The 27,470-nt window shown below is 35.9% G+C and overlaps 1 protein-coding gene across 1 annotated transcript in view; it reads left to right on the forward strand.

The window, feature by feature from the left end:
- Positions 1–6,220: 6,220 nt before the first annotated feature.
- LOC135849513 (transcriptional regulator ERG-like) overlaps positions 6,221–27,470 on the forward strand; it is a 42,853-nt gene continuing 21,603 nt past the window's right edge. The window contains exons 1-2 of the mRNA XM_065369988.1: positions 6,221–7,090; positions 24,542–24,799. Of these exons, the coding sequence (XP_065226060.1) occupies positions 6,619–7,090; positions 24,542–24,799 (730 nt within the window). The 5' untranslated portion in view covers positions 6,221–6,618. The remainder of the gene's footprint in view (positions 7,091–24,541; positions 24,800–27,470) is intronic.

Raw genomic sequence — 27,470 nt, forward strand, 5'->3', positions numbered from 1 at the left:
GTACGTAGATGTTTTAAAAAAATGGGATTTTTCATGTACGGATCGAACGGAAGTCAGTGGACTGGAGAGGCCGAGCAACACACACACACACACATCGTAAAATCCAAAACTTCCAAATTTTTTAGACTCATGTTTCTTCGAAAAAGTTCATTATTTTTGAGGGTTTCCCCGGCGCGGCTTTTGCAAACAAAATTTATCAAATTTATGGTAATTATGAAATAATTACGAAATTAATTATTCGAATGAGTTTTTTTGGTTTTTAATGTGAAACACATTTATTCATATTCTTACGCAATTTTTACATTTGACGCATTTGACGTGTAAAAACTTACACGAATTATGATGAATTACCATCACCAATTATTTCAAAAAAATAATGACGAATTAATAGGTAATGTTTACTTACCGAAAATTTTCTGTATAAATTAAAAATATAGATACAAAATAGATCTGAATAAACAACCGATAAAATTAGAGAATTTACCACAAATGATTGATGAGATTTTTCAAAAATTGACCATCCTTCCACTCCCACAAAAATCAGCACGAGACTCAAAAACGACCTACATTACAACCACCTTTAATCGATTCGAGAGGTCAAAAATGAAGTGCAACTAAATTTCCGCTTACAACCTCAATTTGATGCAATTTTGATTTTTTTATAGGAATGAAAAAATAATAAACCTTGATGCATTGAAATTTCGAAAATTCATCAAAAATCAAAAAAAAATTACCTATCCCAAAAAATGTTGTTTGATGATGCATTTTTGACCTTTCGAGTCAATGGGTGGAAAATCATGACATTTTTGCAGTTTTCAGTGCTACTCAAACTTTGCATTAAAAACTTACTAATAAAATTAAAAACTCGGATGGGGGGGGGATCGATTTTTTCAAATATCATCAGTAACAAATTTCGTATAATGGGATATAAAGGGTGAGGGGCGGGGCGGGGTGGGGTGAGGAATGTAATCGATGAAATGGACCATTAAATATATTCCCATGACCAGAGAAGTACACATTTACCGAATTTCAGTTCCATAGGTGGGTTCTTCATTGCCTCCACATTTTAGGGGTCTGCCCCCTTGAATGGGTGGGAGGTATGCGATGACTCCGACACTTTTAGAGAAACACCACAATCAATATTGAACAGTAAATGGCTTAATATTTCAATTCTGGTGGAATTTTGACCAGTAGGGTATTTTATTGCAGTTAGTGGTTGATGGGGGCGCGCAAAGGGGGATTCAGAAATTTTTGCGGTATTTACTGCTTTCTAAAAATGTTTCTTATCAGTTTCTAGAAGAATTGACATTTAACTCACCATTTCCACTATGTTTTGGCATTAAAGCGGCAATTTGGCGCGTTTTTCCAGTTTTGAGGTGACACAGGGGGCCGAGGGGGGAGGAAACCAAAAAATGAACCACCAAAATTATTTGTACACTTTTCGAAGGATATTTTCACAAAATTACATTTCCGAGTCTCAACGTCTTCCAGATCCACAATTTTGGGGGCTGAGCCCCACGCCAGGGGAAGAAGGGGGATGATGGATTCAACGGTGAAAGTAGAAAGTGCTGATCAATATCCAACAGCAGACACCGTAATATTGGATTTCTGATTGAAACTCCATCCGCAGGAATATTCTCAAAATTGTAAGCCCCACCCCCCTCCTTGGAGGGGGGAGCTCGAGTGGCTCCTGGTCTTAAATATTTCACTTTGGTTTCAAAATTCATCATACCAAAATTTGCGCTTCTTCCATCAAATGCCATTTTTTTTTCATTTGCCACTCCACTATTTTAGAGTATCACAAAATTATCGAATTTTAGCTTTCCAACTTCATTATTTAGGTAGAATTTTGTGGACATTTCAAACATTTTCTGGAGCTCAAAACAGTTTAAAATCGTTTCCAATCGTTTCAGGAAGTCGAAAATGGCATATTCATCAAATTTTAGCTTTTTGGAGCAATTTGGTGAAAATTTTGACTTTTTGCATTTTTGGCTCAAATTTGACGTTGAAAAATTTACCAAAAATCGAAAAATGCACTTCAGTATCTGAAATTTTAACTGCTGTGATGTATTTTTACAATATTGAATTAATAACAGGTGAATCTACAAAGGATTTCAAAATACGCCACTATCCAAAATTTCAGGTGCTGAAATTCATTTTTTGATTTTTGGAGAATTTTTAAGAATTCGAATTTAGGCTAAAAATGGGGGGGGGGGGAATCAAAATATTTTTCAACAAATTGGCATGGAAAGTTGAAATTTGGTTTGTACCCTATTTTCGAGCTGCAAAATCGATTGGTAATGGTTTCAAACCGTTCTGGAGCTTTCAGCGAATGAAATCCAGCACCTACTTATAAACGAGGATCCTTTTGCGCTGGTTCAAATACCAAATTTTCGAAATGTTCAGTTTTTCTGTTCAAAAATAAATTGCTGGAGAAAATGTTGAATGTCTAATTTTCAAAATACATATGTCCGTAAGTGGATCGAAAGGGGCATAAAGATGGTAAATTCGAGTTTAAAAGAGCTGAATTTCACTTTTTCTCTACTCACAGTGTTTTTTTCATAAACTGTGGAGAACCGAAGATCCGCTGGAGACTCCAGTATGATTCGAAACTACCAATCAGTCACAAATCAACTCGGAAAGTCAATTTTACCCCCCCCCTTCCACACAAACGATTTTTCATTTTTTTTTTTTTTTTTTGAGTTTGAACTTTGTAATTTTTTACAGAGCAGTAAGTACACGTTTTCATCAATTTGAAATCAATTCAATGATTTTATAACCATTAAAATGAGCGAACTCGAAAAATTAACAAAATGAACTATTTCGAGAATAAAATTCTTTCAAATATGAAAGATGAAGGATTTTTTTTTAATTTTTAGCATTGATTTTTCAGTGTGTCAAGTGCAACAAAATTTCAAAATAAAAAATCAGAACTTTAGCAGGACATATTTTTTAAACACTTGGGGTTTTTCAAGAGGGGGAGGGGGTGGACGAGGCAACATTTTACATTTAAATTTTTCGCTATTCCAATATCTTCAAACATCTCAAGATTTTTTCCAAGCAAGCGGATGTTGAGAATATAATTTTGTCATTTCAATTTTTGATTTTATTTTCACCTTTAAGGTTTTTGTTACTGTAATAAAATTGGGCATAAAGAACTTTTCAAAATAAAAAATTTAAAAAAATAATGGAAAATTTGAACAACATTTGGAAAAAAGATACCAATTTTATGAAAAAGGCTACCGAAAATTAGAATTTCGAGGGGTATAAAAACCTTGTTTTCTTGGGTAATGAATGAAGAAGTTCATTATTTTTGCTTAAAAATTTTAAAACTTGAACTATTATTCAAAAAAAAATCCAAACTTGAAAAAAAGCAAACGAGCCCAAGTGAAGCGAGGCCAAGAAAGCTTTCAAAAATTCATGTTTCAAGAAGCAAAAAAAAAGTTTTTTTTTAAGGAGGTAAGGGAGTATTTTTCCGATTGAAACTTCGAACATTCCTTGAATTTGAACAATTAATTTTTTTATATCGAAAAAGAAGAGCAAATAGCCCGAGCGAAGCGAGGGCAATAGCTTTCAAAAATATGTAATTCAAGTTCTAAAAAAGTCAACAAAAATGACCCATTTTTTACAAAAATTTTCTTGTGTGGAAAATTGGATTTTTCGCTTTTTTCATTTTTCACTACCTTTTAAGAAAAATTACTGAAAATCACTACTTTTTCACTACTTTCACTACCGACTTTCAAAATCACTACCTTTTCACTACTTTCACTACTTTCACTACCTGGTAGACACCCTGGGTACAAACCAAATTTCAGTCTTTTGTATCAAGTTGATCAAATTTCAATTTTTTTTATGATAAAAGGGTCAAATTTAAATTTTTGAAAATTAGCCAGAAATCAAAAAATGCATTTTACAGGGTGTCTGACAAAACTCCCAGACAAAATATCAAGACCTTTTAATGACCTATTTTTCACATTTTTATCGCATAAAAATACCCCCTCCCAAAAAAAAATTGGATAACTTGAAACTGCGAGGAAATTTTTTTAATTTTTCTAATTTTTTGAACAAATTTTTGATTTTTTTTCACTTTATGGGCTATTTAAAAAACTTACAAGGGTGTTTCGAGCGAAATTCATGACTTTTTCACGACTTTTCATGACTTTCATGATCATCTTCCAAAATTCATGATTGTTTCAGCATCTGAAATTTTTACTGGTGGTGTATTTTGGGATCCTTTTTCGATTCCTTCGTGTTCAGTTCAGAAATTTTAGTATCAGTTTGGATATTTTTCTCGTTAGCTTTTTCTAGTTTAGGTACATAGGATATCTCCCTAGTCCCTTCTTAAAGTATTTATTTCATTAATTATCAAACTATAAAGATTTTTGCTCCTACTGAATTTATGCAGATTTCTAAAATTTTAAGGAACACAACCTCCCACCCTGCAGTCGTAGTGTTGAAAAAGCCAAAGAGATTATCAAAATGTTTGAAAATAAAGGAAACATCCATTTTCAATTTTTTTTTACCAATTTTCTAAATTCAGCTGCACCTTCAACCTCCCCAAGTTTGTTTTAGAACCATTTATCTAATTAAGTTTTTCAGTTATAAAAAAATTCTGTGAAATTTTTGCTGTTTTAAAAAATGTTGGAGCACGTGACCTCATCTCCCAATGATCTCTTACTTGAGTACAGCATATTCTTGATATTCGTCTTTATTGAATTTTCAAGCTTCAACTTTCTAGACTCAGCGCCACCATTTTTTTTTTTTAGCCAAAATGAAGCAATTTGGCAATCGAAAGGCAATAAATTCTCAGAAAATTTTTCACCAAGTTTACATACCTTTAAACTATTTTAAAACAATTTTTCAAAACCTAGAAACGCCAATCCCATTTGATTCAGGGGGTCGAAAATAGAGCATAAACCAAATTCTAGCCATCTACGTAGATTTGAACAATTTCTTATATTTTTTTCATTAAAATATGGGTCAAATTCAAATTTTTGAAACTTCCTCAAAAAATTAAGAAATGAAATTCAAGTTATGTATAGGAAAGTGCGCTTTTGATTTCTTCATCTGCATCAAATTTCTCTTGTTCTAAGAAACCTACAACCTACTTTATATGATTTTTGAAACACGATGGAGGGTTTTGAAAATGCCATACCCTGTCTAAAAAGTCACAAAATCATTCATTTCTGAAATTATTAGACATCACAAGGAGTAAGAATGAAAGGAAAAAATACAGTTCTCTCCTTCAATCAAGTATTTTTAACCCCCCCTCCCCCCCAAAAAATCAAATGTTCTGGAAATATGCAAACATTCGTTTTTTTAAAATTTCATGGAGTTAAAATTTTGAAATTTTTTTCCCCCTCAGTTTTCACTGCAAGAAAGGACAATAAAATCATCGACTTGGAACCCATAAGTATTTATTTTCTTAGCCTTTACTCTACCCTTAATTGAAACTCCTCTTTCCAAAAAAAAGATCATTTTAATCAACCGCGAACTGAATCAACCCACAAAAAAACCTATCCTAATCTCGCTTCTCTCACCTTCACTAAATAACCTAAATTCCACCCGGCTCCCATTTATGATTGAAAAGATCAACGTCGTCGGCGACGTTTCGTCATCTATTTATAAAATTAATTCGTCTCCCCGTCCGAAATGGTAAATATTAATTTTGTTTTCAAACATGGTATACCTATTCTTTTTCGCAGAAAATTATAAATATTTCATCTATCTAGTTTTAGAACCGCCTTATAAATAGAAGTCCGGTTGTTAAACACCAATTATATATTTCGGGAGGCCGAAACCAACGACAAGGCAAGCCAATGGTCACGTAGTAGGCAATTTTGCGAAACCAGTTTTCAAACAGTAGGTAATCTTAGGAAATGAGAGAAAAAAAAGGGGAGAACGATAAATTTAAAATCATACCGCGCATTTATCGGGGGCTCGACTCGATCTCAACACACGATAGATCGGTGGCTCATCAGAGAACTTGGAACCTCGTACACGAAAATTCTACCCCCTCCAGTCCAAAAGCCCTGCCGTCGATGGAAAAAATTTTTACGCAAATAGTTCGTAAGTGGTTGAAAGTTGTTGCTAACGTAAGTACATACAACAAACGATTAAATGGGAATTTCGTACAGATAATATAATGGCGTCCAAAAAATCTAGGAATTGGATGCGTCATCCAGTTCATCTGGCACCTCGACGAGAGTTTGTATCATAGTTTGTTGATTTAGTCAACGAATGTACTTCTGCCTCACTGAATAGTGTACAGCTCTCTTATCAGTGTTTGACGTTTAACGTAATTTTTTTTTTTACCAACAATTTTTTCACATGCGGTTTTGTTATCAATTTTGAAAAAAAGTATACACAAAGTATAGCGATATAACGTTTGGTGGAATGCGTTGCTTCCGAGTATCTTTCGTTTTTCCTTTTCCGTTTTCGTACTCTTATAACACAAAAGTGAATCATTTTTAGTGATAATGCTCGCGTGGAATATGATTTTTCGGATTTTTTTTCTATCCTAGTTACGCTTAAAAACTCACTAATTCTGGAGACAATTTACGTCATTCTCATTTCCATTTAAACGGATCGCGACAACAAAAATGAGAAATTTCCAAAATGGAATCATGGCCTGATAATACCCTCTCCCATTTTCCTCGGCCTCATCATCATCATTCAGCATCGTACAGACGCAGTATATCAGAGGAAAGCGGCTACATTTCAGCAGACTCGGATATGGTGATAGATACATTGAAAAAAACCAAAATTCACAAACACGACGTATTCGAAACAATCGACGCGATCGAAAAGAGTAATTTTTCGTGGTGCCGAGTAAAAGAATACATGAAAACCCTCAGCTTGGAGCAGCAGCCAATAGAATTGGAAAATGATTCGGATGAATTTTCGCTGCAAGAAAAAATTCAAAAAATGCCCAAATCGAACGATTCTCCAGGCTTGAGTCGAGAATCTCAACAGGATACCGAGTTGACTGACGAACAATCGCGAACTTCTCAGAACTCCGAAAGTAATCCAGAGCCGAGTACCTCGAGAAGAAGTTTAACCTCGAGTGAAACTAATTTATTACCTTCGGGTGAGTCAGAAAATAAATTTGTACGATTTTTTTCAAACTGATTTTGAAAACTGATAATTTTTTTCGTGTCGTTTTTTTAATTTTTTATTTCAATTTTCGACCCCTTTTTTGAAAAAAAAACACCTACTATTTAAATGTGATGAATCAAGTGACTCAATATTCAGTTATTTACTCTCAAAACAGATGTTGAAAAGTATAATCTATGAGTATTCTCTTTTCCCGCGCTTTTTCATAATCTGTATACTCGTAAATGAGTAACAGTAAATAAATATACAACTCGTTTTGATTCAATAGATCGCAATCAAGTTTCGCGTATTTTTCTGCTTTTTGTTATTTACCTTATCTTTTTACTATTCAAAACGCCCACAAGATTTTTTTTTTCAACAGTGAATAATGAAAGATTATCGCAATTAGAATTTTATCGCTGGTTTTATAAAGGGTGACCTGGGTGACATAATATTCATACATGTTGATTATAATTTTACCAGCATGTTGTTTATGTTTATGAATGACACACGTTAAAGTTTTATGAATTAAAATTTAAATTTACTCCGAAAGGATTTTTTTTTTTTTAATACGAATTTGAATCGAAATGCTGAAAGTCTAGACAGGGCTTTTGAACAGTTAAGAATTAGAGACCGAATGACGTTGTTGCTTAGGCCCTTCACAAACCTAAAACATTAAGCATAATCTAAATTAGATTAGGGTAGCTCTTGAGGAAGGTTTTAAATTTTGAGTAGCTGATCACCTCGAGTAAGTGAGGCCCATTTTTTCCAAAAAAATAAATAAATAAATAAATAAATAAAAACGTGAAGTTTTTTTTAGCTTGGTGAAGAATCCTGCACCAGGGCTCATTTTTTTTTTAGAAGTTTCAATTTTTAGTACATAAAGAAATATGATGAAAATGAACCAATAAAATGGAATTTGGGGAAAAATTATGAGAAAATTTAAAACTTGATTTTAAAATTTGGTAATATCCTAACTAATGTTTAGTTTTATAAAAATGAATTGTAGGCTCGATAGGCTAGGCTTAGTGGATAATCAAAACTTCAAATTGCTATAGCTGAGTCATTTTTTCATGAGTATCGGAACCATTCACTTTTGTTCAAGTCAACGTGTTATACTCGTAGACTGAACCCAAAAAACCAAGAGTAATTTTCAATTTCTTACCTTCGGTGCCTGAAAAATTGAATTCTTTCAAGTCATGAACTTTTTTATGAGGATTTTTGATTTTGTTTTTCTGATGAAACTTTATTCTCTGAACATTTTTTTTTTAATTCATAAGTTTTGACAATTGAGGGGTTCCATGGAAAAGGGGCCTTAGTCATTTCTTTCTTTCTTTTTTTTTTTTTTTTTTTTACTGATTTTTACATGTTCAAATAGACTTAAAATTTTTTCTACCAGCAAATATTTTCCAATTCGTTTTTTTTTTTCATGGAAGAACATTATACTTACTTAATATCACTGAATATGGTAAAATTAATTTTGAAACTTCTGTTTAATACATCCAAAATTATAAAAATCAAAAAAACAAAAAAAAAATGTCTATTTTATGGAACCCCTTAATTTAACATGTTTTGAGAATTTTTGATATCAAGCTACTTTTCAAGCGTTGAAATTTTCAAATGTTTTTGGACAATTTTAAAATCATTTTTAGGCTTAACATTTTTTTTTAATTTTAAATTTTTAATTTTTAAAAAAATGTTACCCACAAATATTTTATTTCATTTGAAAATTTGCAAAAAATTTGAAGCGAGGGCGAAAGCTTCAGAAAATTGCCAATTTATGAGGTACAAAAAATCATTTTCAATACGTATAAGAAGTTTCAATGCCCAAATTTTGTGCTTTTTGGTACCTACTTACATCATATTATTTTTGAATGAAATTCCGCACCTTATTTCGTTATATTAATACACTTTTTTTGCACTGACACTAACCCTATAGGTAGGTATTGATTTGCTTAGGTATGCTTCTTAAATTTTACCGACTTTTCGGAGAAAAGTGGAGTATTGTATTTGTTGCGATAGTGGAAGTTGGGTCGGGGAGTGACTTTTCTTTGCGTTTCGAGGGTCTGGGATCACGATAGGCTCATTCCCAAAATTTCAGGTTTCCTTATATAAGGTTTATATACTTATAGATTTAAACTTAGTCATTGTGGTGCCCGTTTTAAGTATACGTAGTCATTGTGGTGCCCGGTTTTGGGCTTGTGGTGCCCAAATCGGGCACCACAAGGTCTTTTTATATAAAACGATGCAGAATCAAGTGAAATGCACTCTAAGGTGATAAAAAAATTTTTGAGGCAGGCACCACAAGTACTAAGTTTATATATCGGGCACCACTATGACTAAAAACCCAACAAAAAAAAAACTGCTCCAAAACACCTTTATCATACATATATATGTGATCCTCTATGTACGCGGGCACCACAATTACCATAAAAGACCCGGGCACCACAAGGTACTAGGTACGTGTATTCATATATAGGTATTAGTATCCAGACATGTCAACTATTGAATGGGTTAATTTTACTATACAAGTGGACTGACCTACTTGTCAACTATAGTTGACAAGTCATGGGTTAATTTTACTATACAAGTCAACTATGAGTTTTCAGAAACTTCCACCAGAGGGCGCATGGCTTAGAAATCAAGGCGCGAGGACGAACGCAGGGTCTACATTCAATTTGTAGTGAGTAGAATGTGATGTGCTGGTGGAGATGTATGCAAATACATCGATCCTGAGTGTACACGACAACAAATTTGACTTGAAATTTTTCAGTATTTTATTGGCCCATGGAAAATTTAAAAACATCAAAAATTTTTATGCTGTTTAAGCTTTCTTTTGGTGTCTTAACTTTCTCAAAATTCAAATTACTTAGACCCCATTTTCAAAAATTTTCTTCAAAATTTAGCCTGAAAATCTGATTAATTTTTTCAAAACCTAGATTTTTTTAATATTAAATTGAATCTGCAAATAAAATTTTGATAGGTGATTTAGAACAGAACTTATGCCAATTTTAAACTTTTGTTCACTTTTCAGCATATATGCCAAGCATAGTTGACATGTCTGGTCGCTAGCAAATATATATATATACATGTAAAAACCATACATTACGAGATCCGTTTTATATAAAATCGGGCATTGCGAGATCCTGAGATCCTTTTGCCGGATCTCGCAAGTTCTCTCATATGCCATGGTACTCGTGAGATCCGGGGGACCCTGTACACACATTTTCAGCCGGATCTCGTTTTACCTACTATTTATATGCTTATATACAATTTTTGAAAATAGATAAACGACGCATTGTAGGGGGATGTGAGATCGCGTCACGCATATGAGAGCCTTTACGTTTACGTTTTCGTCAATTCGTCATGTTTCCATTGTACTGGTTCGAACTACCTAACGGTACTCTAAAACGGAACTCTCTGTCCGCGCGCATCTCACATCCACCCTTCTAAATACTCTAGCTACGAGTTAATTTATGCGTTTCTTTTTTTGACCATATATGGTCATACGTTTGGTTCTGCCCTGGCTAGATTTTATATAAATACAAGCTCTAGCCAGGGTAGAAAATCAGTCTTGTACAATTATCTATTCGAATAACATCTCTCTTTTAACTTGGTGTTTCTCTGACTTGACTCGATCGCGCTATCATTACATTCTCGCGCGCTCTCTCTCTGTCTCTCTTGCTCTTTCTTCCCTCTCACACTTGTTCAGCTACGTGCGGGCCGTGTGGTACGTGCGCATTTGGACAAGGGTGTTCTCTCTCGACTCTTTTCTCTCTCGCACCTATCTAGCTACACGAGGGCCACGTGGTACTTGTGTAGTTGTACAGGAGCGACGTCCGTATTTCCTTTTCTTTCGCGATTCATACACGAATCGCGCTCTGTTACATATCCGGACGGGCCGTGTGGTACGGACGGATATTTCCTCAACGCTCTTGCGATTCGGACGGGCCGTGTGGTACGCACGAATCGCACTCTCGCCAATACCTGAACGGGCCGCGTGGTACGGACAGGTATTAACCCTATCCTAGCGATCCGGACTTCGGTACGGGTCTCCCTACGTTTTAGAGACATCGTAGGTATTTGGGGTAACTGGGGACGCGGTAGGTCGCGTCAGACGCGCGGACATTGCGGGTAATACCCCGCCATATAATTTACGACCACATAGGTCGACCAGGGCCTCGGTAGTTTTGTCGTTACCGAGAAAAGTGGTGCCGAAACCCGGGACAAAATCGCGAAATCAAAAAATGACTCCATCTACCACCGTGACTTCCACTACTTTCTCCCTTACCCCACCTATCACTAGCATATCGACTGCAACTTCTGGAACCACAACAAGCACATCCGCAAGTGGTTTACCTCCGCTATTTTCGACTATGCCGTTCAATCGAGTTACGTTACCGGATTTTTTACATTCAAACCCTTCACTATGGTTCACATTAGCGGATCGACAATTTCGTACCCATAAAGTTACCGACCCAGACGAAATTTTAGGAATCCTGTGTACTAAATTACCACCAGACGTTGTAGCTCGAGCCTGCGATATTTTACAATCGAATGAAAGTGCTGACAGTACCCTTGCCAAATTGAAAGCTCGCATCATATCGCTATACAATGTGTCTGATGAAGAAAAATTAGACGAACTCCTAAAAAACGTTTCTTTAGGAACCAAAAAACCTTCAGTTCTGTTAACTGAAATGCGTTTGCTCGCAGGACAGTGCCCTAACGAAGATTTATTGAAAAGGCTATGGTTACGTCGATTACCACCACGTATGCAAGAACATCTCTCAATTCATAAGGTACCATTAGACAGCCTAGCAGTTATGGCCGACTCGTTACACGCTGTTATGCTACCTAATATTGGTTCAATAGCTAGCCTTACTCTACAACCTGAACCTTCACCACAACCTAACACTCCGCCTCAACCCACGTCATTCGAACAAATGCTCAGTAAAAAAATCGAAGAATTGACTGCCCAAGTTGCTGCTCTCACCGCACACACCGCTCAAATTTCTGCTATGACCATCCAAAATCAACGCCAGTCCAGAGGACGAGACCGCGATCGTTCTGAGGATAGGCCTAGAAATCGAAGTAGATCTCGCTCTCGTACTTACGCATACTGTTGGTATCACTACAAATTCGGTGCAGACGCCACCAAATGCACCCAGCCGTGCAAATTTGTTCCGCTGGTTCCGCCAACTAATCAGGAAAACTAAGAACTGGGTTCGTGGCTGCGGCACACAAGCCCCTTTCTCCATGTTCTCGCCGCCTACACATCAAAGACAAAAAATCTCAACTTGAATACTTAGTCGACTCCGGCTCCGATTTCTCCGTTTTGCCACCTAGTCTCTCCCGATTTCAAGGAAAAAAACAACTCAAACCGATTTTCTCTCTTTTTGGCGCTGACAACGGAAAAATTAAAGTTTATGGCTATGAAATTCTCGATGTCGACCTCGGTTTTGCAAAATCGACCGAGTGGAAATTCATTATCGCCGACGTCGATCGTCCAATCATTGGAGCTGATTTTTTGTATGAACATGACTTGATGACTGATCTCCGCCGCCGCCGTTTAGTAAAGGGAAATAATTGGTACGTTCCTGGCACCATAAAAACCGCAAAAACACCATCCGTTCATATGCTCAACTCATCTGATAAATTCTCCGAATTACTGAAAATGTTTCCCGAATTGGTCAGGCCAGCGCCATTCCAAGAAAAACCGAAGCACGACGTTGTGCACCATATCGAAACTTCTGGCCCTCCTGTATTTTCAAAACCAAGACGCCTGCGACCAGATATGTATAAACGTGCCAAGGTTGAATTCAACGATATGTTACGCTTGGGCATTGTACGACGCTCAAAATCGCCATGGGCTTCACCTCTACTCCTGCGCCCAAAATCTGATGGCGAACTTCGACCATGTGGGGATTATCGTCAACTCAACACCATCTCCAAAGCTGATCAATACCCTCTGCCTCACATGAGCGATGTTCCTCCGAAACTGGTAGGCTGCAAAATCTTCTCAGTCGTCGACCTCGTTAAAGCTTTCCACTACATTCCTGTCCATAAAGATGACATCGAAAAAACAGCTGTAACTACTCCATTTGGGCTTTTTGAGTATCTACGTATGCCGTTCGGCCTCAAGAATGCCCCTCGCACTTATCAACGCTTCATGGACATGATTTTGAGAGATTTTGATTTTGTTATGTGCTATCTGGACGATATCCTGATTTTCTCAAAGGATGAAGATGAGCACCTAGAACATCTACAACTCCTCTTCAAGCGCCTATGTGACTACGGCCTAACAATAAACCCAGCAAAGTGCCAACTGGGACAACGTGAGGTCACCTTCCTTGGGCGCACAATCTCGGCAGATGGTATCCTTCCAAAACAGCAAAATGTGAACAAAATCCTTGGATTACCGACTCCAACAACCATAGCGGAATTGAGAAGAGTGATTAATTCATTTTCGTTCTACCGGGAACACATACCGAATGCAGCCACTCTGCTCGCTCCAATGAACGATCTACTCAAAGGTCATACTAAGAAACGCGATAAAACTCCAGTTCCGTGGAATGACCAAGCGCTCGCTTCTTACACTGAGTGTAAAAACCGTCTGGCAAATGCAATACTTCTCGCTATACCCAACCTCGAATTGCCTTTACAACTCACCACAGATGCCTCTGACACTGGAATCGGAGCAGTGTTAGAGCAGATCCAGCCAGATGGAGTAATCCAGCCTCTAGGATTTTATTCTGCCAAGTTGAACGAACGTCAGCAAAATTATCCTACCTACGATCGTGAACTCCTCGCCATTCACGAAGGTTTACTCCATTTCCGCCATTTAATCGAAGGTCATCCTAATTTCACTATTTTCACGGATCATCAACCACTGACTTACGCATTTACGAAAAAACCAGTCAGCAATAAACGATACAATGCCAGGCGTGCAGCTCATCTCGACGAAATTGCTCAAATTACCTCCAACATCAAACACATATCTGGAAAAAGCAACCAAGTAGCCGACATGCTGAGCAGAGTACATGAAATTTCTGCACCTATCAACCAATCAACCATTGCAAATGAGCAGAAAAATTGCCCTCAACTGAAGAAATGGCTAGATGGCACTGAAAACTGTCCATTCGCCTTAACTCCGTACCTGCTAGCTGACAACTCAGTTCTACAATGCGACAAAAATGAGCACAACGATCCAAGGCCATACATACCTGCCAATCTTCGACTCAAAATCTTCCAACAACTTCACAACTTATCTCACCCTGGCCCAAATGCAACATTACGCCTAATTCAACAGAGATACATTTGGCCAGGAATGAGAAAACAAATTCGTACCTGGGCTCAAAGTTGTGACCTTTGCCAAAAAGCCAAAATCACGAAACACACTCGATCCAGCTACCAGGCATTTCCACCGTCCGAAAAATTCGAACGAGTCCACATTGATATAGTTGGTCCATTTTCCGAAAGCTATGGCCAAAAGTATCTGCTCACAATGATTGACAGATTTTCCAGATGGATGGAAATTGTGCCCATTCCAAACATCAGAGCCGAAACAGTTGTGAAAACCATAATGGACAACTGGATCTCCCGGTACGGGGTCCCAAAGGTCATCACAACTGACAGAGGGACCCAATTTATATCAGAAATTCACCATTCGTTCATCACTCTGCTCGGAGCTCAACATTTCGCTACTACAGCTTATCACCCTCAATGTAATGGCATAATTGAACGCCTACATCGCCGCCTCAAAGAAGCACTCAAATGCCACAACTCAACATGGACAGAGTCACTACCAGTTGTGCTACTTGGCCTTCGGACAGCTTGCAGAGATGATTTTCCATTTTCCCCAGCTGAAACTATATTTGGGAAAGCAATTCGTTTGCCTGGTGATTTCCTACAATCAACAGATAGGCAAGACATTCTACCTCTTCCAGATTATGTAAACAGACTAAAAAAAGCATTTGCCACCTTCCAACCTGCACCTTTTCTACACAAGACATCAAAATCATTCTTCATACACCCAAAACTACAAACAACAAAAAAAGTATATCTCCGAACGGACAGTGTAAAGCAACCTCTCTCATTCAACTACACTGGTCCCTATGATGTATTAAAAAGAACAGAAAAGGTCTTCACAATAGATATGGATGGTACAAAAAAGACTGTTAGCATTGATAGACTGAAGCCTGCATTTTACTTGCAAGAAAACACAGCTATAGAAAGTGAAAGTAGCAGCACAACAAACATACCAGACTCTTGGTATACACCAGACAACTTTCCTCCCCTTGAACCTGCTCTGGTACAGTACACCACTAGATCAGAGAGAACAGTCAAACAACCAGACCGGTATGTTGCTTCCCTAAATACGAAAAAACGAGTAACATGGGCATCCAACCTACAAAATATTCGCTATTTCTCTTAGTATTCTAAAGTACATTTCATTTTAAATTTAATTTCTACTCAATAATTAATTCTAACTCACAGTGCTTCAATTTTTTGAAACTTATGTCAATTTTGCTTTTTTCTGCACTGTTTATTTTTACGCTGTGTACATATTTCTTCATTTTTTTATCGGCTCCGCCTCTATGGGGGGAGTCCTGTAGGGGGATGTGAGATCGCGTCACGCATATGAGAGCCTTTACGTTTACGTTTTCGTCAATTCGTCATGTTTCCATTATACTGGTTCGAACTACCTAACGGTACTCTAAAACGGAACTCTCTGTCCGCGCGCATCTCACATCCACCCTTCTAAATACTCTAGCTACGAGTTAATTTATGCGTTTCTTTTTTTGACCATATATGGTCATACGTTTGGTTCTGCCCTGGCTAGATTTTATATAAATACAAGCTCTAGCCAGGGTAGAAAATCAGTCTTGTACAATTATCTATTCGAATAACATCTCTCTTTTAACTTGGTGTTTCTCTGACTTGACTCGATCGCGCTATCATTACATTCTCGCGCGCTCTCTCTCTGTCTCTCTTGCTCTTTCTTCCCTCTCACACTTGTTCAGCTACGTGCGGGCCGTGTGGTACGTGCGCATTTGGACAAGGGTGTTCTCTCTCGACTCTTTTCTCTCTCGCACCTATCTAGCTACACGAGGGCCACGTGGTACTTGTGTAGTTGTACAGGAGCGACGTCCGTATTTCCTTTTCTTTCGCGATTCATACACGAATCGCGCTCTGTTACATATCCGGACGGGCCGTGTGGTACGGACGGATATTTCCTCAACGCTCTTGCGATTCGGACGGGCCGTGTGGTACGCACGAATCGCACTCTCGCCAATACCTGAACGGGCCGCGTGGTACGGACAGGTATTAACCCTATCCTAGCGATCCGGACTTCGGTACGGGTCTCCCTACGTTTTAGAGACATCGTAGGTATTTGGGGTAACTGGGGACGCGGTAGGTCGCGTCAGACGCGCGGACATTGCGGGTAATACCCCGCCATATAATTTACGACCACATAGGTCGACCAGGGCCTCGGTAGTTTTGTCGTTACCGAGAGCATCTTGCGAGATCCACCCCCAAATCAGGTTTAGGCCGTTGGTGGATCTCGGTTTATGCGGATCGCGAAATTGATGGCGGCAATGCATAGAAAGGCACTGTTTACACACTGGAACGTGCGTTCGAACGAAGGTGTAGGGTTATTATTTGAGTTTTTAGCATTTTTCGAAATTTTTTGGGTCGGATCTCGCAATGCCTGTGTATATGTCGGATCTCGCAATGTACTATAAGACAGTATATATATATATATATATATATATACAATTTTTTTTTTGAATTTTTGATTTAATTCGAAAGCTACAAACTTTTGGATCGAAGTGAATATGCGAAATTATAGAGATCGTAGAGGCCTACTTAGATTTCAAGTTTCATCAAAATCGGTTCAGCCGTTTTCTAGGTAATGAGTTTTGAAAAATTTCGAAAAAAAATTTTGTCGCTCGATAAACTTGGAAGCTGCGTTCTTTTGGAACTTGATGATGATGCCAAAATGTTCGGCTAGTAGCCTAGTTGTGACATTTAAAATTTGATCAAAATCGGTTCAGCCGTTGCTGAGAAATTACATTTTTAAAAAATTTTGTGCAAAGTCACCCCCCGAAAATTTGAAAAAGCTCAATTTTGTTTTCGATTACGTAAGAAAGCTACGAACTTTTGGATCATGGTGCAAGTGCGAAATCATAGGAATGGTGATGGACTTGTGATACTTCAAGTTTCAGAAAGATTGGTTCAGTCGTTACTCAAGGTAATGATTTTTAAGTGAAAAATGTCGAAAAAAAATTTTGTCGCTCGATAAACTTGGAAGCTTTGAACTTTTGAAACACGATGATGGTGACAAATTGTCCGGCTAGTATCCAAGGGCTGACATTTTGAGTTTCATCAAAATCGGTTCAACCGTTCCTGAGAAATAAATTTTTAAATGAGTTTTTAAGTGAAAAATGTCGAAAAAAAATTTTGTCGCTCGATAAACTTGGAAGCTTTGAACTTTTGAAACACGATGATGGTGACAAATTGTCCGGCTAGTATCCAAGGGCTGACATTTTGAGTTTCATCAAAATCGGTTCAACCGTTCCTGAGAAATGATTTTTTAAAAGTTCAATTTTAAATGAATTCGTGTGCCAAGTCTTTACTTAAATATTTAAGTACTCGTATGTGATGAGGTGAATTTACACATAAAATTTAATTTCTCAGCAACGGCTGAATCGATTTTGATCAAATTTGAAATTTCAGAACTACACTACTTAGCGGAGATTTCGCCATCATCATCAAGTTCCAAAAGTTCAAAGCTTCCAAGTTTATCGAGCGACAAAATTTTTTTTCGACATTTTTCACTTAAAAACTCATTTAAAAATTTATTTCTCCGGAACGGTTGAACCGATTTTGATGAAACTCAAAATGTCAGCCCTTGGATACTAGCCGGACAATTTGTCACCATCATCGTGTTTCAAAAGTTCAAAGCTTCCAAGTTTATCGAGCGACAAAATTTTTTTTCGACATTTTTCACTTAAAAATCATTACCTTGAGTAACGACTGAACCAATTTTTCTGAAACTTGAAGTATCACAAGTCCATCACCATTCCTATGATTTCGCACTTGCACCATGATCCAAAAGTTCGTAGCTTTCGCGCGTAATTGAAAACAAAATTTTCAAAAGCTCAAAGCTTTCAAATTTGTCGAGCGACAAAATTTTTATTCAGAATTTTTCAAAACTCATTACCTAGGAAATGGCTGAACTGATTTCGATGAAACTTGAAATCTCACTAGGTTTGCTCGATTCCTATTAAGTATACGACCCTCAATTTTTTGTGAATCATTCGTGAACGAATTGATCAATTTTTTGAAAGAACCATTCGCCAACGAATCTTTAATTTATGAATAAATTCGTTCGCGAATGATTCATTGAAAATTGAGTAAATGAATCAATTCGTTCGCGAACGAATCACATGTCTGAATCGGTTCGTTCGTGAACGATTCACTTGTATGAATTAATTCGTTCGCGAACGATTCACTTGTACGAATCGATTCGTTCGCGAACGATTCACTTGTACGAATCAATTCGTTCGCGAACGATTCACTTGTATGATTCGATTCGTTCGCGAACGAGTCACTTATACGAATCGATTCGTTCGCGAACGAGTCACTTATACGAATCGATTCGTTCGCGAACGAGTCACTTATACGAATCGATTCATTCACGAACGAGTCACTTGTACAAATCGATTCGTTCACGAACAAGTCACTTATACGAATCAGTTCGTTCGCGAATCACTGTTTAAATAAAAGTGGATCAATTCGTTCGTAAAAGATATTTATTTTACGAAAAGTCGGTCTTCTCACGCTTACTGCGTGAGAGTTTTTTTAAGTTGATTTTTTAATCTTGAAAATTTTTGAAAAATTGCACAATAAAATTCAAATTTGCCCGAGCAAAGCGAGAGGAAAAGCTTTGAAAAATATGATAATTCGGAAAGTACATAAAATAACTGATGATGCAAAAAGTCGATTTAAGTACATAGTTTCAACATTTGAAGCAAAACAATATCATTTTTGATGTAAGAAGTCAATTATTTTTCAACCCTCAAACTTTGGTCAGAGCGAAAATTCGCAATTCTTTATATTTTTTAGAACATAATTTTCATATTTTCAAAAACAACCATATTTTGGAAAAAATTATAAATTATTGTTTCCAAATTTTCGATAAAAAATAGGCCTTTTTGGATATTAACACCAAGTTGGGACTTTGTGGCATCGTTTTTGGTAATTCTTTGATTTTCCCTGCTCACACAATTTTTTCTCAAGTAGTTGCCCTTTCTTAACTTTTTCCAACTCACTCAATTTTTCCCAAAATTTTTCAACTTTTCGTTTTAATTTTTCTGTCTGGGGAGGTGAACCTCTCTCCTCGTTCGGCGCCTTTGTGAATCCTTGGATCGATTGGTGATATCTATGTACATAGTATGTATACGAGTAGTTATTTGCTTTTTTTCACCACTAGTTGATTTTTTTGAATTTTTAGTAATTCGTCGTTGGTGTTAGTTTTGTTTTCAAGAAAAAAATTCCGTAAAGGCTGAATAATTTATTACCTAATACCTATCAAATTGATCGAATTAATAATCATGAATGATTATCATTTTCATAAAAACTGAGAAAAGTATTATTTTGAAAACATTTCACTACGAGTGACACCTAATATTTGAGCAGGTAGAAAAAAAAATGGAGTTTTTATTCAAACATTTCAATTCTTTTTCCAAACCGGAAGTGGCATTCAAGTCCAGGCCAAAAAAATCAAAAAGTATTTTAAAATACAACGCTGGACAAAACTTTAGAAATGAATTTTGCTTCAAGATTTTCTGCGAAGTTTTCAAAATTTAAATTAGACTTTTCCCCCATGAAAAACATCAAAATTTGATCAAAGAGCAAGAGCCGTATAGAAAACTGAATTTAATGTATAAACTATTCGTGATTTTCTGAGTCTATTGGTGTTGGTTTCAACTTATACAGTCTTAAAGTCCCGAGTGCATTTTTTCTGATTTTCCTATTTTTGAAAAATTACATTTAAAATTTGCTGGGCAATTAAATGCTTCTTCGATGATTCATGTGGGTTTAATTTTTCAAAATTTGATTCTATCAGTTTAAAAACATTATTTTTCTAGCTAATGATTTACTTACCACTAGAATTCACTTCTCACAAACGAGTGAACGCATAGAGCTCAAATTTGACTCAACCCTATTCAGTGGCGTAGCCAGAATTTTTCCCAGGAAGGAACAAAACCAGATTTTTTGACACAAAAAATTGAAAATTGAGGAATTTTTCAAAAACCTACACATTAGTTTTATTTTATGAAAATGAAGGCGAAATTACTGCTTGATAAGCGAAGCGAGAGCGATAATTTGTCGAAAAAACTGGTTCAAAAAGGAGAAAAACTCCCATTTTTGTATAAGGTAGAGTGGGGTAATTGCAAAGCACTTTTTGATTAGTGACACTTTGAGAGGGCGCTGTGAGAAGACTATTGCACGGATGAAGCTGAAATTTGTACCACATATACTTCAGGAGGTTCTCTATCAATGGTAAAATTTTGGTACAATTTGGTCCACAAATCGTGGAGAAAATTTCACTTTGAAAATTTGAAAATCGACTTTTGCATTTACCCCATGTTGGGGTGGGCAATATTTTTTTTATTTTTGTATTTTTTTGCATTTTCAACACACTCACTGTATTCTACGTGTCATTTGCTAACTTTTGATGTATTCGTGGTCTTGATTCGGTGAAAAATTCGATAAGTTTTCCACTTCCCAAAAAAAATTTTAGAGGAGTGAAAAAATGTTGAAAAATTATTTTTTTTAAAACTCGCTAAAATGAACAAAAATCAACTATTGGTCATTTCTGATGTTTTTTATGTAAAAAACTCGTCATAGAAATACATTTTTCGTCAAATATATCAGTAGAACATCAAAAAGGAGCAATAATTTAAAAGTTCAGTAAAACTGTTAATCACTTCTCTAACATGTAACTCATCATGTGACTGTGGAAGTTTATTTTTTTTGTTATTTCGAACCATTTTCAAGTTATTTGGAGCAAAAAAATATTTGTGGTAAGTGCAAAAATGAAAAAAAAAATCGTTTTTGCAATTACCCCGAGTTGATTTTTTCTGGGGTAATTGCAAAAACGCAATTTACGGCCAAAATGAAAAAAAAAATTCAAATTGCGATATCTTACCTTAAACTTCATTCCTTCATGACCCTAAATCGCGAAAATTCCAGATAAATCGACAGTTTTTTCTATTTCACATGTATTTTTTAAAAAAACGCCTTTCACTTTACTTATAAGTGGTTTCAACATGCTTTGATAAAAGTGTTTGCTACTGAGCGACAAGTTGAACCCCGCGAGTTGTGACCAGGTGAATATGTCGGTAAAGGTCGTTGCTTCGACACCCCCTAGTTGGCACAACCAGAAAATTGATATTTGTTTGCATGAGGTCACAATTTTGCAATTACCCCACTCTACCTTACTTTTCTTCAAATTTTCATCCGCAAAGGGAAGGAAATCGCCCTAGTTGCCCCATTGGCTACGCCACTGAACTTGTTTTCAATCTCCTGAATTTATGGGTACCGGTTTTAAGCCCTTCAAGAGTCTCCTGAAAATTTATAAATTTTTCTGTACTCAAAAAATGCATACGTTTTATAAAAATTTGATCAAATAATGTCTATTTATGGGGGAAAAGTGTAATTAAAATTTTCAAAACTTCGCTAAAATTCTTAAAATTAAATTCATTTTTATAAATTTTGTGTAATTAGTGTTGTGTTTAAAAATAGTATCTTTTTGACAAATTTTGGAAAATTATGCCGAATTCTGCCAGTTTGCTGAATTTCATTTAGGCCTTTTTCATGGATTTTTTTTAAAAAACCAAAAAATCCAAAAATTCATTGAGATGAGACTATTATTGATTTGAAAGACCAAAGTTGGGTGGGAACACTATATTTCTGCTTTCCACATACTTGAATCAAATTTTAATTTTTAAAATGGGAAATGCATCAATTTTGAATTCTAAAAAATTTCTGAAGTAAAATTCAACATGTAAAGTTTTACCTGGTAATATTTTTACTCAAAATGAAATCGAAAATTGAAAATTCTAAAAATAAAATTTTAAATTCTAAACATTTGAAAACACGGAATTGAATTTAAAAACTGAGTAAAATAGAAAACTGAACATGAAAATGAAAATTCTGCAAATCGGGAACAAAACTCGAAAAGCGATCATGAAAAATGGAAAATGGAAAATTGAAAAATTTCACCCAATAATCAAAATTTAGAATTTTTTGTTTTTTGGGTGTTTCTAATAAGAATTAAATTTGAAAACTTTGAAAATACAATAATTGAAAGCTGAACATGAAATTGGAAATTCTGAAAATAAAATCGAAAACTGTAATGAACAAACTGAAAACAGAAAATATCTGAACAATGAAATTAAAAACTCAAAAATAGAATTTTAAAAATATGAAAATAAAACCAAAAATTCTGAAAATGAAAAATCTTGAAAAAAAATTCATTAAAAATATTGAGTTGCAAAATTGTAAAAATATTCGAAAGTACAATTAAGCAAAAATGTCGAAGACAAACTTGAAAATAAATTTTTAAAAATGAACAAAAAAAGAGAGAAAAGTAAGTACAGGAACATACATTCTTACGAAAAGCATCGAAAGAAGTATGGACTTGAAACTCATAAAAAAATCAAAAATAATTGGAAAAACTAGTAGGTACATATTTAAAATTGAAATGAACGATGGTAAAAAATTTGAAAAGTGAAATCGCAAAAGACATTAAAAAAATTAATAGATGATATTTTAAAATTGATAAAATACTCGTACTTCTTCATTGAAAAGAACCGAGACTGAGATCACAAAAAATAAACCGACAAAATGATGTTGGGGATTAGGAGGAGGGGAAAGGACGAATGAGCTCAGAAATGATAAGAAAAAAATTCAAATAATATGAAAAACATTTTTAAATAAGTATCATCTCACTAACGCATGCGAATTTGAAAAAAAAAACAATACTTATTAGACAAAATAAAAATCACCATGAAAGTTAAAATGATCGAAAAAAAGTAAACAATGAAAAAAAATGGAAAAAACCTTACCATTTATTTCAAAATGACAATAATTCTACAAAATTCCGTTGCAATAATTTTACAGTCCCTTTCGTTTTGACTTAACAAAGGGTGAGGTATCTCAACTAGCAGATTTGAGGCCGAATGAACAATGAAAGACCATCCAAAAATATACAACCACGAGTCCAAATTTCAGTTATCGAGAATTTTTGAAAAATTTACTTTCTTCCACCTCCTACAAAAAAATTAAAACGGTCACTAGAGAACTTCTGGGTTCTCTAACTATCGAAAAATCTTCCTAAAAAGCACCAAAATTAAACTCAGCTGTTAAAAACTTGAAAAAAATTATCGTATTAAACCTTAAGAAATGTAAAATTAAACTTCAGCACTACATACTCGAAAACTCAAGTATCTTTGTGATTTTTTCCGCCAATTTAGTCACAAAATTTCAAATTTCGTTTCCGTTGGTTAAAACCTTTCCTTCAATTGAAAAAAATCAAAAACCTGCCTGGGCTCCGGAACTGCTCAAAAACACCAAAATTTAATTCAACAGGTCAAAAGTACGATACCATACGTATAAACCAAATTTCAGCTAGGTATTTTGATCAAATTTCGATTTTTCAATAGAAAACAGATCTTTGAATTTTTGAAAATTCGCCAATAATCAAAAAAATCAAAACAAAAATGACAAAGCAAAAAGTAACATTTAAAAAAAATTCTAGCTGTTCACTAATTTTATAAAAATTCAGTTTACATTTTCTTCAAATTGATTGTAATTTTTGTACTCGTAGATGACAAATCTTTTTCCAAGTGATCCCTAAAATTTAGTCTGAGCTTGTTGGGGGGGGGGGGATGAAAATGTACAGAAAAAATAAAAACACAACGATATTTTATCAAAAATGCAGAAGAAATAAGTAGGTAATTTTCGTTTTTTTTTTTTGAAAAGATGCTCTTTAGGTATTTTATTTTATGCAATTTTTCCATACCCTATTATGGGAAAAAACCATTATCAATATTTTTATATCCAAAAAAATTCAACAACTTTGTTCATAAATTAAAACTCATATCAAGTTTAAAACCTTTTGAACCAATAACAAAGAATCCGACGATTCACCTACCCTCAAAACTAAAATGAAAACTTCATCGAAACAAGTAGTATCTTTAAACTTTTTTTACCCATGAACCAGACGACTTCACCTTCCTCAAAATTACCTCCAATTAACACAAATTCTTCCCAATTCCTATACCATCCCCTCTCCCTTCAAATTACAACCTCACCCTCACAACTGCAACCCCCTATCTAGCAAAAAAATAACCCTATCACCATGTTTCAGATCCAAACGAATGGAATAGTCAACACATCGAGTCATGGTTAGCCTACTGTACGAAAGAACTGGAACTTTGGCCAGTTCCAAAAGCATCGGATTTACCAAAAACCGGAGCCGAACTGTGCGCATTCGCCAGATCGGATTTCGAACAACGGACTCGAAACATACGCACGGCTCGATTACTGTATTTGCATTTGCTGTATCGAAAGCACCAAGCCGGACGTCCCATAAGTCCTCATTTATTGGAAACTCACCAAAAAGAAGGTAAGTTGGGGTTTTCAATCGCCTCGGCTGTGTAGGTATGGTATACGATACTCGTATGCCGATGCCGAACACGTATTCGAGCATTTTTCAAAAGGAAAATTATCGCTAGAAAGATCTCCGATGGAGAGGAAAATAATTAAGGTAACGGACTTCCTTTTATTCTTTTAACGTTTCCGCGTCCCGTTGGGAAAAGTGGAAATCAAGATTTTCTGGCATTAAGGTCTTAACCTTTTCACATTTTCACCCCTCATCGCGTCGCGTGTACCAGACAAGGGCCTTTTTTCCCACACCATAGTACGTATAAAAGATATGGTTTGGACGTTGGTTACTTTTATATATATATTAAATGCTATTTACTTCTCGCCGCCGCGAAAAACGCGCCCAAATCCTAGGCTATTATTACACGAGCGGCTATTTTCTCCTTGATAAAGCAAATCTCAGCCTTATGGTCAGCTCCCTCCCCTTCCCCCTCCCATCCTTGGCTTGTTTCGTATCAAACACGTCGATTTTTCTTTTCGTTTCAGTCTCTGATTAAATCTCGATAACGTGCCAAGCAAATTTATTTCCACTTTTAGTAGTATAAACCGTTTATGCTAGCTTTATACACTTCTCGTATTTATAAACTTTTCTTAACGAAATTTTAATTTATTTTTCCAAAATTTATAGCATTTTCCACAGGGGGGTTTTTACACGATGTCAGCGACATGATTAATGCTAAAAATTACTTCCCCCCGGTTACCTGCACCGGAGGAAAATCCATCGTAGAAATTAAAAACCAAACTGTTAGAGGACGGCAGAGTCGAGTCGGGCACGTTGGTGTTTTTAAAACTCTTCAAAAATATACACGAGTAAAGATTTCAAGCGGCGAAAGTCATTTTTCAAAATGAATAAGGTCGTGTAGAAGAGGAGAAAAAATAAAAGAGGCGAGAGCGAAGAAACGACCAAAAGCGAGTGAATAAAAAAGGCTGCGAAATATAACGGCGGGATTTTTGTTATTGAAGAGTTTAAGCCTAGCAGAGCTTATAAGGATTTACTGCTCTTCCGTAGCCGTGAAAACAGAGCCAGCATTCCAATAAAGCAAAAGCAAGATTCATCAACAACCTTTCCCGCTGGTTAGTTTCCTTCCGAGGATTACACGTTTCCTTCCTTCTAACCTATTGTGCCCTCAGCCCTGTGCCCTTGCTCCCTCACATATTATTCCTTGTTTCGCTTGCTGAATCCCTCGTACTACGTATACTCCTACCTGGAGATAGTATAGTAGTGATTTTCACTTCCAGAACCAGGCGAAGCGCCGCCGTCGTTGTCGAGATGATTTTAATTATTCTGTTAACATAGCAATTAACGTAGGTAAGGTACGGGGCAAACCTATGTCATGTGACAGGGGTCGCTAACATTTCCACAACAAGGTGTGATTCTCAGGCACGTATTGTTACTCGTAGGTATTATGTGTATAAGCCTGCGACTGTTTCTTAGAATATGTCTCTGGGTATTTTACTAGTTCGTGGTACTACCAGCATAAGAGAAGGTGAGTTAGCTTCACCTAGTGTAAGGTTTTCTGCGGAAGTCGATGAATTTAAAATCGAACAAATTATACACGGCGGTCTTTCTTTGTATATGCGTTTAATACACGTACCTACGAGTAGGAACATCGATAAAAAAAATTAACGTCGGAAGATGGTTCAATAATGAAAGGATACCTTCGGGCGTGAATTTACTTATGATTAGAGCCCACCTACCATATACATAGGAATACATTTGCAAATAATAATCCCTATTTTTCCTTTCTTTTTGGCGTTCGTGGTCATTTATGGGGACCTAATGATCGAGGTGATTTAGCCGCGATTGGGTGTTGGAGTGAGATGGAATAATGAGATTTAGATTATTAAATTGGATATTATGTGTTTAGACGAGGGTCGTTCTAAATAAAATGAGTTGGAAAAAAGGATTATAGTTCGGCATTTGACAATAGGAATAATTGCACCCCCCCCCACCCACCCACCCACCGATCCCCTGGTACAACTTTTTTTCACATTTTAAAGCTAACTTGCTTAAAAATGCTGGCCTTACTAAAAAAAAATGGCGGCCATTTTGATTGACAGGTTGGTCGGTCGAAATCGCAGATTTTGCTTTTCAACATAAGACTGTCACGAAATTTTTTTAACTGAACAGAGCTAGATCAAAAGAGCATACAAAAATTTATCACCAGCCAAAATTTCAAGTGCTAAAGTCTCTTTTTTGATTTTTGGTGAATTTTTGAAAATAAAATTCAGGCCAAAAATGAGAAAAAAAATCAAAATTTTACCAAATTGATCTAGAAAGCTGACATTTAGGATATATTCATCATAATTATTTTCGACCAAACAAATCGATTGGAAACGGTTTCAAAGCGTTTTGAGCAGCTTTAAAGCCTCCAGCAGATTTTTCAAATTTGAAATTTCCATAAAATTTCCTCAAAAGAAGTTGGAAATCCGAAATTCACACTTCACTCCAACTTAAACACGTTATTAAGTTCACTGCTGGTGGATTTAAGTCATTTTGAAGCCTCCAGCGACTTTTTGAAAAATTTTTGAGCCTCCAGTAGATTTTTGAAACTAAAATTAGTTTGCAGAATAAAATTCGGCTTTAGAATTCTTGATGAAATTTGTGGAAATTTCACGTTTCAAAAATCTAC

This window comes from Planococcus citri, chromosome 5 (genome assembly GCF_950023065.1).
Source record: "Planococcus citri chromosome 5, ihPlaCitr1.1, whole genome shotgun sequence".
NCBI lineage: Eukaryota > Metazoa > Arthropoda > Insecta > Hemiptera > Pseudococcidae > Planococcus > Planococcus citri.